This window comes from Oreochromis aureus, linkage group 12, assembly GCF_013358895.1.
Source record: "Oreochromis aureus strain Israel breed Guangdong linkage group 12, ZZ_aureus, whole genome shotgun sequence".
NCBI classification, from domain to species: Eukaryota; Metazoa; Chordata; class Actinopteri; order Cichliformes; family Cichlidae; genus Oreochromis; species Oreochromis aureus.
In genome coordinates this window covers 20184203-20204490 of record NC_052953.1, presented here as the reverse complement: position 1 = coordinate 20204490, position 20288 = coordinate 20184203, and the positions used below count along the sequence as shown (strand labels likewise).

Sequence of the window (20288 nt, the reverse complement as noted above, 5' to 3'; positions counted from 1 at the left end):
TACGCCCAGTGTATTTTTGGGAGCAGCGCTTTCATTTGCTAGGCTTGTTGCTCTCTTGTGCTTATCAAAGCTTAGGGAAACCGTAAGTTGTGTATTTTCCACATGCTGAAACTTTGGTTTGTGCCTCACTGGTTTTGAATTCCTGGATGTCTGAGTATGCTGGAGCAACAGAGCACATGGGGATCAAGTGATGGGCTTTGGGCATTCAGGAGGGATGAGACCGGATAATTCACGAATTGTTGTTAGCATGGATGAAATGCCTTAAGGGAAGGGGTTCCCTACAATGAGTGAGAGAGTAGGTGGAGGATAATCGGTGAATGTGAATTCCACTGAGCTACGACACTGGCTTCAACCTGACTAGGCCGTATGACGTGAAGGAAAGCAGACGTGTCACTTGTTTTCACTTGATGTCCTCACATCTCCTTCTGCCTTTTATGTGTGCTATCATGCACATCTGCACTCTCCTTCATTATCACAGCTTCTCCACAGAGTTATGCCACCATTGCCTTGTGATAGCAGTAGCCCCTTTCAACATGTCTCTGGCCAGCATGCAGGCCTGTCAGATGATAAGACAAGAGCAGTCATATGTTGTCACACAGATAGGGGATGAGGCCGTAGACAGGAAACAGACTCAGTGTCCAGATCATTGTTCATTGTATTTAAGCATTTTCTCTGCTTACTGCTGCAGTTTGGTGGGTAGTAACCCATTAAACAATTAGATACACTCATGGAAAGGTTTATCTCTTCAGCGTAATTGTGATTTTTTTTTTTTTTTTCTTTTTTTTTTTTTCCCCCCCTTATGCTTGGCTTAATAATAGTTGATTTTATCTCCTCTTGCTAAGGCTGTAATATTTTCTGACCATTTATCTTCATAAGCAGCACAGACACCTCCATCATATTTGTAAGAGCAATAACTGCAGTCAGCTGTGGAGGATAATGTTTCTCTGGAGAAGCCTGCTGATATACAACACAGACCCTCAGTTAAATTAATATACACATCTCCCTACATTTAACATGCAGCACTGTGCTGAAGTCTCTAGCCACCCACCATGTCTTTATATTTTTCTGGGAAAACTGGAAATAGGTGGAGCACTTTATTGAAACATCTGCAGAGCTGCACAGTATAAAAAGCAAAAAACAGTGTTTGTGCAGTTCTAGAAAGTCAATGTCTGCTATGACCACCTTTATTCTTCAGTACGGCCTGAACTCTGAAGCTCTTCTTTCGATGTCTGTTGCTTTTTGTTCCGTTCTCTGTCAACATAATCTCAGTAATCTTGATGTCAGGGCTCTGGGCAGACCAATCCATGACTGATAGTTTTCCACTATGTGTGGTTTTTTTTTTTTGTTTGTTTGTTTTTTTTCTATCCAGGTATGCTTTTACTGCTTGGCAGTGAAATTGTAAAGATGAAAAATTAAGCTGTTGGCAAAAAGATGCCAGATGGTATTGTTTGGTGGATCAAAATCTGAAGATACTTTTGCGTTCTAGATATGCCAAGTTTTCAGCTAGTAGGTCTTTGAGAAATATTATTTAGTGCCCGATAAACTATGTAATCTTTAACATTTTTGCTAAATTCAGCTAAAGAAATGTGAACTAATTACATGCTTTTGAGACCGACTGAAAGTAACAGTTTATCATCTGTGATGCTCAAAATAAAAAAACCCAGATTCACACATTTACTGGATTACTTATCGCTCACTGCTTAATGTTGCAAATGTAATTGGACTTAAAGTCGAGCTGGCCCAGACATTGGAAGTGCATTAAATAGTCAACAGGGACTATACTATTGCAGTTAAAGTAATAAGGTGGGCAATTAACCACCTCCATGAAAATGACCCGTGTGACTATGAGTGTTTGCAATGTGCTGCACAGTGTCTGCCCACTTCCTCCTCTGTTTTCACTGTTTTTGTTTATTTCAGTTTTCAGTGTGTCATTGAAGGAGGATTTGGTCGACTGTTGTGAGATTAACAACATGTCTTTCTCCACAGACCATCATGGGACAGAATCTAGACAAAGTGGAAGGGGGAGAGCAAGGTTGCAGTGAAGGATCGGAGGAGACGAAGCCCAGCCATGACTCTGAATGTGTGGGCAGTCATGCAGGTGATGTCATAGAGGGAGAAAAATCATGTGAAGACGAGGGCAGTAACACCGGGGTAAAGCCAGAGTTTCAGGATCAGGAGCCAACAACACCTTCTAGTAAGGAGCACATGAATGTGTGGGAGAGTTCTTCTGCTGCAAGAGAGGTGAGACAGGGAGGGGTTGCAGGAAAGGAGGAAGGAGGAGGAGGAGGGAGGACTGCTCCACTGGTTCCACATGAGACGGACAAGGACTGCAAGAGCAGTTTGAAAACTGTGGAAAGTGCAAGAGCTCATAAGCGGTTCAGTCAGATCAAGAGTGAGAAAAAGATCAAGATGGAGTATCCGGCAGAGGAAACCTTACCACGTGAGGAGAACCAAGGTGAAAACCCAGAGGACGCAAGCTCTTCTCACATCTCTGAACGGGGATCTATGATGCAGACGAGCGGCAGATGTGGAGCTCATGCAGGAAGTGAGTCTCTGCACTTTCAGGATCTGAATGAAACCATGCTGGTTAAAGTTGAGAATGAGGATATTAAGATTTGCGCGGGAACAGTGGGCCGCTTGAGTGAGGGGAAAGAACCGCCCCCACCTCAACCCCAGCATCCTTTGAAAAACAACCTTCAGAGAGCGCCTTTATTGGACGTGAGTGATACCATTCACTGTAGACCTTCAAAGGAGAGCGCAGAAAGTAAAACAAAACATGAAGCTGCCACCGATGACCAAAGAGAGTTGGCAAGGGCTTATTCACAAGTGGATACAGCTGACATGAATCCAGTTTCCACTGAACCCAGCTCTATTTTGGAGAAGCTGCTTAAGAGGAATAAAAAGGAGGCAACACCATCCCTTTCTAAAATAAAAGAAGTTTATACTGACTGCAAGGACACCTCAGATGTTCCTATAGATGTAAGTGCAAAGGAGGTCCTTGACAGTTCAGCATTAGCATCGCCTGGTGATTGGATTGACCTTTCAGAAAGTGATATTAAGGGGATTTTGTCGTCCTCTGCAGATTGGATACCCAATAAGCATAAAGCAGAGTATGCAACAAAAGATTACACCAGTAAAGACCTGGATGTGAAACAAGCAGTCTCTACTCACGGTGCAGCTTCAGATTTGCTTTGTTTTGAGAGCTCGTGCCCAAAATCACATGATTTCAGAGCTGAAGACATAGACTCAACTGATGCTTCAAACAAGCAGGATGTGAAGATAAAGGCAGATCTAGGCCTCTCTGAAGGTGTAGGCTCGGATGACTTAAAATCAGCTGTTTCACATGAAAAAAGTGAAGTGAGTGGCGAGGAATCTGCATCTTCCTCTCTGTCTCCACCTACAAAGAATGATGGGCAAAAGACAGACACCAGCACTCTGAGACCTCCTCTGAAGATAAGAGGTGATGCTCAGAGCAAAAGCAACCCACAGTTATCTGACTCTGAAAAGGCAGATAGTCAGTCGGTCAGAAGAAAAGAGTCCCTGAAGAAAACTGTTGCACTAGCTGTGGATGCTGGCTCAGTCTCGAGTTCAGGTGGCACGGTTACCTCAGAGGAAATCCACCAAGTCTCAGGCAGCATGAGGAAGGATGCTCATATGACGCTTAACACAGAAAACAAGATTCCAGAAGAAACTGCTAAAAAACCTGGCAAAGACGACGACGACGATGACTCTATCTCAGAGAGAAACAAGTCCCTGGGCACTCCCCGATCAAGGCCTGTCTCTGAACTCATAAAGGAGACAGTTCAGCTGCATGAAAAGCTGAAGCACCAGGAGCGGCCAAAGCTAGCTGAACTCAAGTCGGATGAGCAGAACCAGTCCGTGAAGGTGGCACAGATGAAGGCGGCTTTTGATTCTGCTCAGAAAACCCCCGAGAAGCCCCTGGAGAGGAAGTCATCAATGAGAAAAGGTAAGTTATTTGAACTCTACACTGTAACATACATAGTACTTTGCAGAGTGTAAGGAGGCTAAACCTAAGCCTTAAATCAAAGATCTTTAAATATTAATGCAAATTGCTTTTCATACATGACTTCATATATACTGGATAAATCAGAAATTAAATATTTGGTATTTACATTTGAAGCAACACCATTTCTTTTTGGTGTACGGGCGCACATTTTTTTTTTTTTTAAAGCCATCATTTGCTGCACGACTGCTTATTACCCTGGTAATATTTTAGAGGTCATCATTCTTGTTGCAGAATTAACTGGGAACTGATTCCGCTGAGTATTGCGCAAAAAAAACAGAACTAAAACAAGACTAAGACTTTTGTGCAGTACTCCATTTACTAGAGCATCACATTAACTGAGAATACCAGGATAGCAGGAAAATGAATCAGTGTCAGTGTTTATTGAAGTTTTCCTGGCATATGAGCCCTAAAATGTTGGGAAAGGATGCCTGATAGACCACGGCTGTTCTAGTGTAGGGAATCTCTGGATTTGTGAAATACCGCCATCTCGTGGTGCTGTTTTACACTTGGGGTACATTGTATTCTTATGGAGATGTGAAATGTAATTTCAGTATCTACTATGCTAGTATGTAGCAGTTATTTTGTGCAAGTATTGCTATTGCTTCATCCTGAATCACACTTTTTGCTTATTGATGTTGGAAGAAGCCTAAAAAATTTAATCCAACTTTGTTAGCCAACTTAGCCACATGGACTTGTGTGTGTGTGTGTGTGTGTGTGTGTGTGTGTGTGTATCCTTCTAATGGTAGCAGACAGCTTGCCCCCACCCACTTACAGCTGGATGTGCATGCATAAAGCCAGACTATCCAGCTATTTTTGCCTCAGCCTTATGCCATATTATGAAATACTCCTGGATCATTAAGGAGTTGCATTTGGCAGTTCATCTAAATAGGTAGTGAAATTGTGCTTTTCTAAACATATGATTGTAGAAAAATATGTATATAATAACCAGTATGTAGTAAATGGATAACAGGAGAACATCACGGCGTGCAATAGAGATTGAAATGGTATGAAGCTGCCATAAACACACAGTTTAGGAGTAATTTTCAGTAAGTGGGAACCTGAAGAAAGGAAGTGTGAGGTCTATGCTTGTGATTGGCTGTGGGCTGTGTCCTTCAAAGAAAGTAATCCACGCAGCGCTCGCCAAAGCAGCGGAGGGGCGGGGCCTGTGTCGGAGACGGGAAAGAGCACACAGAGAGAGCGGCTTGTGTCAGCGCAGCAGCGGCTCCGGCAGAGGGAGGAGGAATCAGTTGGGATACGCGTTGGGTTTTGTGCTTTTTCTTTCGGCTTTCGGAGATACTTGCATTTTCCTCTCAGAAGGTAGGTTAAAGATGATATAGATTATTTAAGAATATTTCGTTTTTCTGCTTCGCTCTCTTAAATTGGTTGCGGCGATCTTCGTTTTTTCCTCTTCACCCAACTACAGCAGTCCAGACACGAAAGTGCATGCGCTAGCTAAAATGAATCGGGACAGTCTGTGTAATGGGAACATTTTTTTTTTTCTCGGTAAAGCTAGCACTAGCCTTCAGTGGCAGTTAACTGACATTGCTGAAAAACTTTCTAGCCCATAGACAAAGATGATTTTTGTTCTGCTTTGTTCCTTTGGCTCTTTAAGAGGGTTTAGAGGGAGGAAATGTGCCGTTTGTACGTTATGGATCGGGGTGGGGTAGCTAGCCATAGTGCGGCAGGAAAACTTATCTCCCAAACGGTAGACCCACATACGCCGAGGTGCAACCGCGCCCTGCCCCCTGGCATTCACTGCTGGCGTCATTGTAGTCTCTTTCAAACTGAACAATGGGCTCGAAAAAATATCCAAATGTTAAGTCTTTCATTCGCACATGCAGTAAATTACCCTCTTCGAGTCCACTGTATTCACGCAAATGCTGCTAGGTTCAGAACTGACCCACTAACACAGTGTTATGGAAGATAAATGGGAAGGAGTGAAAGCATGAAAGTGGATGCACCTCCCAGTTGCATAGATTACTGCGTCCCCCCCTTCTTCCACCATCACCAAACCGCCTCTGCTTCATAACACGTGGAGAGCTGTATATTATATGCAAGTGTTGTTTGGCTTGCAGTCAAAAACGGTTTATTGCCTCAATATTTTAATTAAACTGCCCACAACTGGACCACAGATGTAATTAAATGGGTGTTGCCATTAATGAATGGGGGGGGGGTTTGGACAGGGACAGGGACATAACTGTGTTTCTGTGTGTTCACAAATGCTGCTTCTCAAGCCAAGATCGTTCTTTTTGACTTCATTATATGGCCAGTACATATTCAATAAACAGGTGCACTGAACAGAGAAAAGCAAACGCCTGAACTAGAGATTATTTGTTTTTGGGTTTTTTTTACTTGATAAAGTGACTGAAAGCAATCAAACCAATACCACCATTGGAAATGATTTATTACAGTTGTTGACTTCAAATCTGAAGGTTTTACGGAGATAATTAAATACTCAGTGCTGTCTCCTTTATTCCCATTTGGCAGTCATAAGTAGTCTCTGTAAAGAGTCACTAGTGGCTGCATGAATTCCCAAACACTCTTTTGTGTAATCGCTGTGTCTGTGCGCCACCACTGGCTCATTTGCTTGTTTATGACAATAGGGTAGTTTGAATTGTAATGACTGTGGTTAGTGTGCCAAAAGGGCAGCATGACTTACATACTTGGCCCCTGTCTTGAACTAGGTTACTCAGCTCCTATGTGTAATTAGCTCTGCAGTTGAAGGAGGGTCTCCCCTTCTCCCCATGTGCGAATCATGCTGGGGGTCACAAAAGCAGGTGAGGCTGACAGAGCGACCCTGAGGTCAGCAGTACTACAGCTCTACAGTTGTGTTTAGACTTGTTAGCCATTCCAGACGCGTCAACCTCTGCCTGTTGTGCTGCAGCACAAGGTCTTGAGAAGTGGATAGCCTGCCTTCCTATGGCTGGGCTGAGAGAGGAAGTGGGTCAGGAAGCAGAGGGAAACTGAGCATAAGATGTGAGGGAGTGTTTGTTCCTATCAGCTGCTACAAGGCGCTCTCGTGTGGGCTGTGGTGAACTTTCAAGTGCATTTTAAACATTGCGAATTACATGAAAGTAACATGGTATCCAGCATGTCCGTTACATTTATTTAATTACTGTTGATTTCTTTAAATCAAGCGCTTCCCATCTGGTGGATTTTTTTTTTTCTTCTTTTTTTTTTTTTTTTTTTTAACAAGAGTTGTGGCTTTTCAGGGAAATCCAGAATAAGCACTTTCGGACTGAAGAAACCTTTACACGGTTCTTCTTTTTTGCTTGTCCAGATGGCAGAAAGTAGGAAGTGTCAAGGTCATTAAAATCCCACTTGTGGAGTCTTTTTAGTGCCTGCATTAGGGTAGGCAAGCCTGCTTTCAGCACAGGAAGACCAAAATAAACAAGCTAAAATGCAACAAGTCATACAAAAAACAGAAAAAGCCATTGCTTCCATTTCATCTCATCTTCTGTGGCATCCATGCACTGCAGAAAAGGTGTAGAGAGAAAATCATGAAACTGAAATAGGAAGCATATATTTTCCGTGGTATGACTTACTGGTAGCTGTCCCTGGCCAAGGACCAGCACATGCCACAAAGTATTATGTAGAAAGTTTTCAGATTGGTTTTTAGATTAGATTATGGACTGCAGGCCTCTTTTGCAATTTATCTTATCATGAAAATCAAAATCACTGCACCAAACACAGCTACCTCCATGTGCTCCTATTGGCAGGGTGAATTGAGATTACACCCCCCCCCCCAAATTGGAAAAAAAAAATCAAAAAAAAAAAATCCTCTAGTTGTTTTTGGTGGACTAGTACAAGACTCTTTGGCCTGAATGCGCCTTATGTGTACGTTAGATGCTTGGACATTATCAGCGTCATGTGGAAAGAAGCTAAACATTGAGTCATCGATTTGGCCTCTGCATCAAAGACCCAATTCGCTTAGCAGCTCTTACATGCCTCTGTCCTGTCTGTGCAAGATGTTATCTCAATTCCTACATAATCAGACAACTTGACGCCAGACATTTTTAACATGAAATGGCTCAACCCACAAAAAATCAACTGGTTTTGAATTTATGTTATTAGTTTGTTTTTGTTTTCCTAGATAAGATCGACGGTGTATAAATTTCTTTTTTAAATCTGAGCACAGATACATCTGATTAATTACCTGCTTAGTACAGTTGTGCGTTTGCTTGTTTAGACTGGACTAGTAGATAAGAAAAGGGACAGCTGGCTAAATCCGTGCTGCTAATTGTGTTAGTCCCCATTGCTCAGACAAGTTGCGTTCATAACAAAGACCATGTTATGAAAACAAGCCAGTAGTCAGTTTGGCAAACATATACATCTAAATACCCTTTCTGTTTTGTCCTGATATGTTTGGCATAAAATTTTTTTTTTTTCTTCTTGTGCTGAAGAATGAAGTTAAGTCCGCAGTCCACTTTTTGTTAGTCGTCTTCTTTAAGTTTTGTAATGAACTGTAGATGAGCAGTTCAAGCAGGTGCAGTCAGACTAATACTGTTTTATCCATTGGTCTTTCCCACCACCACTTACAACATCTGTTGAAATGAAGTGGTGGTTTGTGCATTAGTCAGTGGGGGAGGGGAGGTATCTAATCAGGAAGAAGGAAGGAATATGCTTTGTACACTGAGGCGGTAATATTCAGCAGATTTTCTTTTCTGAGTAAAGGAATAAGCAGGTTTTGACTTTTTGTCTGCTTTTCATTTGGCTTATCATGTAGATTGTCTCACGGGAAAAGGAAAATGTCCATACAGATAAATGCAATCCTACACACGAACACCAACACAAACTAGGGTTTTTCCTGTTGTGAGTAATTTTCTAAGACTTTAAAGTGGTTCCTGTTAAACCTTGACTTCTAAGTAGGATAAGAAGTTTGGGATTTAGTCCTTAAAGTCTTACAGATCAGAAAGTGATAAAGAGTTTGGATGAAGGGCTAAGCTTGAGCACTCTGAGGCATGGCCAGTCTCACATTGAACACGCAGACGTTTTCTGACACATTTGTTTCTTATGTCTGGCTTTAAAGAGTCTGTTTTTTTTCTGTTATGAAACGAGGAAGTTGGAAAACAGCCAGTGTCAGTTTTTTCTTAAACATAGGATCTGAGGTATGTGATCGCAGCTAGTAATTAGTTCTGTGCTGCTCTTGGGTCGTAAATCTAATGCATTTCTATGACTGAGCGATATGGGAAAAAATCTTGTGACAGTAATTTCATAAATCTGTCTCTATATATATATATATATATATATGAGAGAGAGAGAGAGAGAGAGATAACACAAAATAATATCTTAAAAAAACAAAAAGATAGGTACCATATCATTTAATTTAAAAAAAAAAAAAAAAAAAATTGTTTTTAATAGATTCAAGAACAGTACTGCTCTAGTGAAGTGGGCAGTGAGGCTCATATATGGCTCAGAGCACAAGTCTGGTTTGGTACTGAAGTATGGCACAGCCGTTCAGATAGCTGGGAATGTGCTGTCTGAGAGAATCATTTATGGCCAGTAGTTACTAGGCATTGAGGGTTGGTTACTTAAATCCAACATTTTTGACTGCCTGTACTGGCATCTACATGTATTTACACGCCTTTGTGGAAAAAAGGTAGAGTATGCAGAGCAGCTTGCACTGCTTCTTTGTCACACTTAAACTGTCTCCTCCTCCTGGTTTCAGCTCCTTCCTTCAGGGAGTCACCACCAAGAATCATATTGATCTCATACTAGGGCTGCACGATTAATCGTTAGAAAATCGCGATCTCGATTCATACTTATGTGCGATCTCGTTTCCAAATCACAACGATTAAAAAAAAAAAAATAAATAAAGACGACGACGATTGTACCGCATTTTGATCCGGGACGTAATCTGCATGAAAACAAGCGCTCACTCTTCCTGCTCAACAAATGACAAGGGCGGAGCCTTATACCACGTGATACAGAAGCTGTGCCGTGTGATGCTCAAATTGGCAGGAAAAACAACGGAGAACACGTCAGGGATGACGAGAAAGTGACAGGAGAAAATCCGTCCCGGTCAACCACCCAAACATCAATAACGGGAACCTTCGTGCCTTGGAGAAGAAATAAAGTTTGGTGAAGCAGTTTTCCTACGCCTCCTTCGATCTTTTTACTAGCGGAGTTGACCTGTACAGTAAGCTAGTTGCTGGCTACGAGCCAGTCACGAAACTTTCAAGTAACTGCCAGAGGTTTCCTTACTACGGTTCGGAGCCGCGGATCTGGCGCGGTAACACTATACATGTCGAACTCCCGCAGGCACAAAGAAATTACGGAGGCTATTACTTACCACCTGACCAAAGATATGGCTCCCATCAACACTGTGCAAAACGAGGGATTTAGAAAAATGATCAACACCCTAGACAAACGCTACACAGTCCCGCAACTATTTTTCTATTGTTGCACTACCTGCTCTATACACGCAGTGTCGAGCAACGGTGGAGACGGAATTTCAAGCAGTACAACATTTTGCGGCAACCACAAAATGTGAGGCATTTATTGTTTTTATGTTTATTTATTGTTTTTATGTTCAGTCTCAACTGTTACGAAGTTGATGTGCAGTTAATAAGTGCAATAAATATTTATATTGGAAAAGAAAATCGTGAGAGAATCGTGATCTCAATTCTAAGCAAAAAAAATCGTGATTCTCATTTTATGCAAAATCGTGCAGCCCTATCTCATACCATGCCTATCATCTTCCTCTGTTACACCAATCCTCTGCATGTCCTCCTTCACTAAATCCATGACTTCTTTGTGGTCTTCCTTTCTCCTGCCTGGCTAATCTATCTTCAATATATTTTGTCAGTCCTGTTGCTATTCTTTTGTTACAAATCACCGCTGACACTTGTCTCCACCCTACCTGCACTCTCTTCTTCATCCCTCTTGTGTATTCCCATTGCTTTTGATGATTAAAGTCATCTACCTTCACTACCTCTACTCCTTCTCATTCACACACGTTCTGTCTTGCTTTTGCGGTCTTTAATTCCTCTTCTCTCCAAAGCATACTTCCACCTCTCCAGGCTTTCTTCCAGCTGCTCCTTACTCTCGCTACAGATCAGTGTCACCTGTGAACTGCCTGACCTCATCTTTCAACCTGCCCATCACCACTGCAAACATAAAGGGGCTCGGGGGGGGGGGGGGCATTAAGCCAGTGTATTCCTAGTGCCAATCCCAAACCTAGATAAATGGGGATGGTTGTCAGGAGGAGCATCCAGTGTAAAGTTTTGCCAGATCAAACATTGGTTAACAATGGTTAAAACATCTGAACACTACATAATTCCTCTGACCCTTCTTTTCATCAATGTCATCATCTGTAGTCATTTGGTCTTTTATCTCACTCGCACTCCTAATGTGCTGGCGTCCACGGCTGCTTTAGTGCGGATTGTAGTCTGTCAAAATGTGGGTGGAATGAGTTCTATAGATTTTCCATTGAAGTCAATATACAAAAGTTACGGTCAATATGCAGTATCAAGGAAAGCCATTTTACAATTATTAATTTATTTATTTTTAGAGTTTTATCACTGTCCTTCTCATTTTGTCTACAAGCTGTAAAAGAATACAGCTGCATTCCTTAAAACACTATCTGTGTAGTGTTTTCTATGCTTACGAATGAAAGCACAGATTGGGGTCGGAGAGAGGTGGGGGGAGGAAAAAAAACTAGGCACGTTATCTCATTGTTTCAAAAATTGCTGGAATGTAGCTGGAATCTGATTACAATAGTGGTCCGTGGCCTTGGTTACAGGAAGGGGATTTAGGTGGCGTCTCATGCGGTCTTGGTGACAAAAGGCAAAAGGCAGCCAGTGTGTGAAGAGCAATGAGCTCTGGCGGGTGGGTGTGTGTGGTGTGAGGGTATTTGAGTGTGAGAAAGAAATGTCTGTCCTATAGCGACTGTTACTAAAGGTACAATATGATACCCTTTAACCACAAATACAACCCCATGCACCTTCCTCTCCATATTACCACCATATTAGTGTGAACCTGCATGCATGGCTAGCAGTGACCTGGGCTGAGTTTAACAAGGTGGCACTATTTGTTAATTTAAGAACTTTACATAAAACTAGTATATTTTAATTTTTGATGTATATTGCTGTAACAGGTTTGGTGTTAAACTTCATTTAAAATGATCTTAGAGCTACTAAAAGTAGTTAAACTTTAACTTCTTTATACCTGTTGACATACTGATGGAAAAGAAAGTAGGTTGATGTAATTCATATACAGCTAATAAGAGTATATAGTATACAGCAATTTTCCATAATGACTGTTGGTGACCGTTTAGGCTCTGTCTGTAATTCCGCTCTAATTCCGCTGCCCCTCCCTCTCCAACATCAGCTCATCCTGATTTGTGGCTGGGATTTTCATGTTATGTCACATCTTACTCACCAAGCAGCAAGCACACTCTAAAACACAAAGCAGCAAGCGCAGTTTTGCACCCTGAAAACAAAGTGATTAAAAACATATAGAGCCTAGAAGTGGATTTTTAACTGATATATATTGTTTACTCTTGATTTGAGTTGCTTTGATTTGATTCACAAGAGGTTATATTTGGGTTTCAGCACCATGTCAGAGAGACTCTTTACTGCTCTCTTTATTATTACAACAGTGGAGTGATATTTGGTAATATTGTAGTTTAGTCGTGTCAATGGGAAACCGGTTGGAATACAAATGGGTGTTGACAGATTGAGGTGTTTTAACTGAAATGTGTGAGCATAACTGACTGTGGCAGCATGAAATGTCTCCTGTCACTGAGGTGCTGCCACAGTGGATGACTGTTTTATAACACAAATTAAAGGGGGCCATTTATATTTCCTTGGCCAGTGGTCACCCAGTCTCATCACTGATGAGTGACAGAATATATGCAGAAGATAAATCAGTTTCCGCACAGCAAAATAGCCCAGCACGGCAGAGTGGAGTGTCCCTCAGTCTGAGGGCCCAATCTAGCACCAGCCCAAAGGGAAACCTTGGTTTTAGAAACTCTGCTGTTCCTAAAGGTAGTATTGTCTGTTGTTTGATACTGGTTAAACATGACTGGAATACTGTTCAGTTGCTTAACAGTGTCAGATGTGAGTGCAGTTGAGGAATACAAACAAGGATGTTAAAATCTGTGTCACACTGGTGCCATTCCTCAGGGCTTGGGCCCCCCTCCTGTCTCTGCACATCAGGCTCAGCGCTGCTGGCTCAGAAGGCAATAAGGTACATGGGGCTGCTTTCATCTTATTTGCCCGAAAGATTTTTATTTATTTTTTCCTTGAGTTGGGGCCGAATCAGTGAACTGTAACTCTCAGGAGGCTATCATTGAATACACACAGCATTTCTCCTGGGAGTGTCTCTGTATCACTGACGTATGTCTGAAGCTGTCAGTCCAGTGCCAAGCCTTTACTGCCTGAACACACAGGCCCCGCTGATTTTACATGCCAGAGCCACTTAACACTAAATATCTGCAGTTTGAAGCTGTAATCAATTTAACTATTTAGAAGCTGTTATTTGAGAGTTCTTCTCTGTTTTTATGTTAACTTTTGCAGTTTGAGCAAATAAGACGATCAATCTTTAAATTTGAACACATTCAGTACCATGTGCGCTACCAAATGAGGAAAACTGGTGTGGTCATGGTTGCTTTATATGTGTGTTTGGAACCAAGCAGATGACGGCATTCTAAATGGACCTGACATAACAGACTTTCTACTTTAATAAATGGCATGGCTGAATAACTTTTGCTTTGGTGTTTCAGTTCAGCTGTGACACTACTGCTGCTTTTTTTTTTTTTTTTTTTTTTTTTTTTTTTCCTTCCTCTTGTCAACACCTGAGCTTGGCCCTGGTGACATTTACCTTCTGTGAGATCAGAGACACTGGAATATGTGCCCCTTTACACATTACACAAAACGATTGAGTAAAAATGTCAAAAAAAAAAAAAAAAAAAACTGAAGAGGAATAATAGCAGTGAAAACATAACAAATAACTGGTGATTAACGGACTTGATGTATAAATCATGTACATGAAGTATGCGACTCGAGTATGGCTCCCAGCTGGAGAGTTGCTTCCACTGACTGTTAATTAATTGATCATTAGAGAAAGTCTGGAGTTTGGTGCATTTCAATTTGAGTCTGAATGTAGTCCAAAACTACTGATAGAGTCTTGCTTTTTATCTACAAGTGCAATACTTCTGGAATAAATGTAACTCTAGTCTGCAGTGAGTATAGGAGGCTCAAAGTTCTTTAGAAACTGTGCCGTCTTCCTGTTGGGACACGTCACTATCACACAACATGGCCTATTCACCATGACCCAATGTTGTATAATTAACTGCCACCCCACCCAGTCTGCTCGGACCTGCAGTGTGTACACTGCCCATCCGTCGTGATTAAGGTTGCATATCCAATCTAGAAAACGGTGGATCAGTCTGGTTTTATTAAGCATTTGTAGTGTAAACACTTCTTTCTCAAAATATTTACATCACTTTTGAGTAGCTGGGCATTACAACAGTAATGTGATACTGGGCCTTTTCTGCTGCTTGTTTTGCTGATGACAGTGTGGCAAGGACTCTGTCTTCTGGCATTTCAAAACTAAGCTGCACCTGATTATCCTGATAGGTAGGCTTGCTTCAAGTTTTCAAACAAAAGAAACTCCCTTCACTTAAATCGTCCACCAGTTTACATTTAAGGTGAAGAATCAGCCATAAGCTAATGCTTCACTTTGTATCAGCAATGCTTAAGTAATTCTTGAACTTTAGTGGTTTACCTTGACAGTGTTAACATAGGTAAAACTCCAAATACACCGCTGCATCTCATTTTTTGGAGTTTCCGATTGGTCTGGTTCACTTTTGTGTTGCAACATCTCCCTCCACACAGTCTGGGACTCTTTGGGCCCCTGTACTGATCTATCATTGAAATGGCTGTTAAAACCATCACAATCTTGCACGTCTTAAGCCTTGGCATACCACAAAGACAGCTGCGAATACCAAAATGGCCTTTAGACTACATTGCAGGGACTGTTGGCGTGTGTCGTGAGGATTGAACTTACACTGCAGCTAGTCTGTTCTTGTAACACGGGCCATGGCATGTGTAATTCTGTAGTGATCACAGGCAAAATAACTGTTGGCCAAATAGCAAGTGAAACTAATCTCAACTCTGAGGTGGAGCAAATAAAGCAGATTTGATGGATAAATTGCTGTTTATGTGGATGAGGCTTTAGTTTTGGCTGTGTCACTAAATTGAGCTCAGTCATGCTGTGTACCCAGTGGATTGTTAAAATGACAGAGGTTTTCTTCGTTGCATTGATTTATGCAGAAGCACAAATCATGCCCACCAGTATGTTGTATGGAGGGAAATTTATTTAAAATGAAATGATATTACAAGATTTTTCTGAGGCTCGCAGTGGATCTTTTTAAGTTTTTGCTATGCATGTAAGCATAATTGTACAGTAAAAGCAACATGTCACTCGCCACACCAAAACGATGCTTTTGTCAGTTATTTCTGACCATTTGATAAATTTCTGTTATGAAAAAGTAAATGGAAACCCACTTATTAAAACTGGTTAAAATGTTGTTATACTGTGGATGATTTTTCTTTAGGGGCTGGCTAAAACCGGTTTTGATTTGTGCCCCCCCCCCAAAAAAACACTCTATGCAGGAAACCAAAGTATGAATTCATTTTTGTGATCATTTACATCCTCAATCATCATCACCACCACCACAAAAAAGCAAAAAAATGTGGGTTTAAGCCCTCTCTAAACACCTGCTCTGCACTCTTTGTTCACTCCACTATATTCATACCATATCCTGACCTCAAGCAGTCACGCCATCACGTCTGATTTGTCTAATTCATATGGTGCACATAGTTTATTTCCACTCATGTGTTTTTGATCTCTCTGCACAGAATAAAGTACAGTCGGTTTGACTTTAGAATATTTCCTTTAACTCCACAAAGAGAACATTTGATGACCTCCCCTGTACCCTTGACGATAAGTTTTGACACCTCAGTATATATGGATACAGATGTGGTTTAACGACCATTTGAATAATTTCCGGGTTTTTCCAAGGGTAGTCGGATAGACACAAACCACCCTCACTAACTTCTGATGCACACCCAGTCATTTTGATCTTTAGGCAGGCTGAAATATGACAGAAACCACTTGGTTGAGAGTTCAAGGGTACATGTAGGCTTTCATGTGATAGAGTTAGTCATATTTCAAGTGCCTTTTTTTTTTTTTTTTTTTTTTTTAATAAGTCAGGTTGCTGTCTTGTGTACACATATGGCAAATACCTCACAATGTGTGCAAGGGTTTCCTTGTATTTGTTAGAAGAGATGCATAAAAAAAGGACAAGGTTGAAATAATAATCATATTATTCACCTGTAATTAAAAGAGCTATGGGCAAATAAAAGCCTGCAAATCTGCTTCATATTTTGGTGCCGTCAGCACATTTTCCTCCAGGGAGGTATCTGATTTCAGTTTCTACTGACACGCAGCTATGTGACAAACAAAGCTGTACAGGTACGCAAACAAGGGTTGCCTATCACAAGGTTTTCCTGTAAAGTGTTGACCCAGATTGTGATCGCATTACTGGGAAAAACACCCCTCCCACCCCATTTTTTTTTTTTTTTTTAATTTTTTTTTCCCCCCCTTCTCCATTTTTGACAAACATGAAGAGTAATTACAGCTCATTATATAAGGTTTTGTGAAGTTGCAGAATAATTACCTTTGGTTATCTTTGAAGGAGATCAATGTAGTTGATCAGCTCTTTCCAGAAGTAATCAAGTTTGAGTTTCCTACACCAATGCACTCCTGAACCAGATAAATGTAGGGAGGCCTCCTCCAAACCCCTGTTTTGAGCAAGATTACAATTTGAGATTAAAAATGTAATTCCATTTGAACAAATGAGCCTCTTTAGCTTTTTAATAACTTATTCATTCAACTAGTTAATGACATTCTATACTTGTTTTACGGTAGATCTGGGCTGTTAGGACACTCCCACAGCTCAACAGGACGAACTTCCTGCATGTGTTGTGATCCTTGTCCTGTCGGAAACATGCCACACAAGTGTTTCTCGCTCATAGTCACTCTTTCCTCCTTTGCTCGTTCGCTCTCCTTCTCTCTCCCTGTCTCTCTCTGCACACAGTGGAAAACCACCTTCAAAACATGTCCCACATCCTGTGCCGTGCTTTAGTCGTGGTGATTCAGGCTTTGAAACTGTTCCCATGTGCAATATTAAAAAAATAGAATAAAGGAGTCAGAGTCCGAAACCCACCCAAGAGTGTTTGCCTATCTATAGGTTTTGGTAAGATTGGACCTCATTCAGTTGTTTGTCTGAAGTTGGATGGCTTTCTATTATCTTTGGAAGTGGTTTGTTATTGTAGGCAGAGCTGTGGAACTTGAAGCTTTTGAATGAGCATGTTTTCCAGAGTTCCTTTGTCTGCCAACAGATTGTTGTCTTGGTAAAGATTTTAGCTGAACCAGCCACAGAGTCTGTTTTTGTTTGGATTGGGTATGTCCTATTTTTCCCTCTTAGAAGTGGCTCTTTCTAAAAGTGTGCCACAGATACATGCTGTTAGTATGTCAAATGTTTAATGTTTGGCACAATGGAAGATTTAGGAGGCGGGGTGGGGGTTACAGCTACCCACTGGAAATAGTTTAGTCTTTAAAATCTCACGAAACACATTTTATTTTCTGTTCCACAGTACATTTTTGGAAGTGCTCACCTGACATTAGAGAAACCATGAAATCATATCGTTATATTTCACTGTAGCCTCCTCATATTATTTAAAAAAGGTGATAAATCTGTCAATCTGAAACATGCATGTGACAAACTCCTCTTTCTCAGGACCAAATAGATACAAGGAGACTGCATAGCGACAACTTCAGACTCTTATCACATCTCTGATGTTCTCAGTCTGTTATCACAAATGTGCTGAATGTTTTCGTTGGGTGTCTCACCCTCTCAAACCTCTGCTGAAATGAATGGGTTTAACATCACAACGTGTGTCTTTAAAAAAATGTGCTCTCTGCCTTTTTTCTGCAGATATGAGACGAGTTGTACGGCAGAGCAAATTCCGTCACGTCTTCGGCCAGGCGGTGAAGAATGACCAGTGCTACGATGATATCCGGGTCTCGAGGGTCACATGGGACAGCGCCTTCTGTGCGGTCAACCCCAAGTTTGTCGCCATAATTATTGAGGCCAGTGGTGGTGGAGCTTTCCTCGTCCTCCCTCTGCACAAGGTGAGTCTATTATGTGTCGTGCGCCCTTTGGACTGGGCTGGGGCGTGCAAATGGAGTGAATTGAATGTGTAAGCATTTTTTTTATTTTATTTTTTTTCCTTTTCTAAATCGTATTCTTTATCATACTACATGCTTTCAGTGCTCCCTGATTATATTTTGAGTAATATGAATGTAAAGTTGAACTATAAACCTTTGGATTAATGTTTAACATTGGGTTGTTTCACACAAGCCGCGCGAGTACAATGGAAGCTACACCAATGCTGGGCATTTGATGTGTTTTTGGATGTAAACAAATTAACAGGGTACATGCCTCCCCTTTTGTTTTTACCTTGTGTCATAATTAGGTTAGTTAAGGCGCAATAGAGGTCCAGTGTCCTGGCATGTCCCACAAACCTATTGGCTGCTGTTATGTTTGGTAGTGGTGAATTGCTGCCTGCATGTGTTTGTTTGTCAGTGTCAGGCAGTGGCCAAGTAGCAGGTCCTGACATAGTGACATAAGCACTGCAATACTGTTGACAGATCTACCCTGGACCTGTAATTAGTGTACACCACTACACTGCCATGTCATATGAGCTAGCCCTGGCACTGGAGACCAGATCCTTAGGCCTGTCATCACACAGCTTAACACCTCTCAGCACCTCATTCAATACAAAGCTTGTACTGGAGGTGGGCTGCGAGCTCGAACCGGTTCACACTCCTCCTGGGTCCTCCTCTTTCTGTGTCTGTGTGCTACTGAGCTTCCCTTTGCATGCCATGCCGCAGTACAGTAATGGTGTGTCTCCTGAACAAAGTCTACTTTCACTGCTGAATTAAAAAAAAAAAAGTTGTCAGTGAGGTCTTTCTGTACAGCGAAAACCTCTAGGCAGTTTCCTCAATTGAGACTTTCAGATCTTCCCACGTATTTTCTTGTAACCCTGACAAACTAGTCCTTCAAATGTGAGTCTTTTCTTCATAGAGCAGCCCATGCTTTGAGGGCCTGGGGCTGAAAGGGGAATTATGTTAGTTAAGATTTGTATGTATGCATGTTATAGATACTTTGACATGTATTTGTGCCACCAAACCTGTTTTACAGATTACCATAATGGGAAAAGACAGTTATTAGGACCTACAATTAACATAAGGATTTAAGCTTAAATTATTAATTTTTTTTTCCTTTTAACTTCTATTTCAAGTCTTTATGACCTTACTATTCTCAAATGATTTTTTTTTTCTGACAAAGCAGGTCCATCTGGAAATCTCAGTATAGCCTCAGCTGGCAATGCAGGTCTCAAAAGTGGGACAAGTCTGTTCTTGCAAATTGTATGACTAGACTGCAGAGCAGTGGATTGGTATTAAAGACTTGATCTCTGCACTTAACGCCATTGCTAAAAGACTACATGGAAATGGCTATTTCTCAGTTATAAATGGATTACACTAACTTTCTGGTAAATGAGCCTGTTTTTCTGTGTTCTCATTTATGCAGCTCTGCTTTGTGGATAAAACTCTTGAGTTTCAGTTTTTTGGGCCTCATTCCACTTTTTTTGCAAGGGTGCACATCCCCTCAGTGTCCTCAACCTCCCTCCCCTTCGCATCTCTAATTTGAGGGTGCATCTGTGCGGCTAACCCATCTGCCTGTGCTGTGTGGCTCCTAGTCTCTACGGGAAGCCAGCTGCTCTGGGCCTTTGTCCCAATGCTTACTCCCAGTACAGCCCTTTGTCATTACTCCATTTTGGCTACACGGGGGGCAGCAGAAGTGTGATGATGCACCTTCCCCCCTTTGTAATTAAGCTATAAGTAACTGTGCACTGTCTTTGTTACTGTCATGCAAGCCCACAGATGGGGGAAAAAACAATATTTCTTTTGTCCTCAAATTGCTTTTTTTGGGTATATAAAAAGCATCACCTAAAATTCAGATCTGTGACCTGACCTCATGGGGGTGGCTCTTTTGTGTGACTCACTAGGCTGTGGGTTAGTGCGGCAGGCCGCCCTGACTCAGCACAGCCACGAGTATTGTTGCCTCTTCCTGAGAGAAAAATGAGATTTATAGAGAGGGGATCAGATGTCTAGCTTTGCACAT

The 20288-nt window shown here is 41.5% G+C and overlaps 1 protein-coding gene across 3 annotated transcripts in view; it reads left to right on the top strand.

Annotated features, from left to right (window-relative positions):
• Positions 1-20288, top strand: part of LOC116332352 (coronin-1C-A) — a 38483-nt gene that overhangs the window by 1491 nt on the left and 16704 nt on the right. For 2 of the 3 annotated variants that reach the window (XM_039620639.1, XM_031755265.2), the window contains 2 exons: positions 1987-3967; positions 18036-18232. In XM_039620639.1, coding sequence (XP_039476573.1) covers positions 1993-3967; positions 18036-18232 — 2172 coding nt within the window. In that variant the 5' untranslated portion in view covers positions 1987-1992. Of the gene's footprint in view, positions 1-1986; positions 3968-5190; positions 5345-18035; positions 18233-20288 lie in introns of those variants that run through there. The other variant, XM_031755266.2, reaches the window with a different exon arrangement.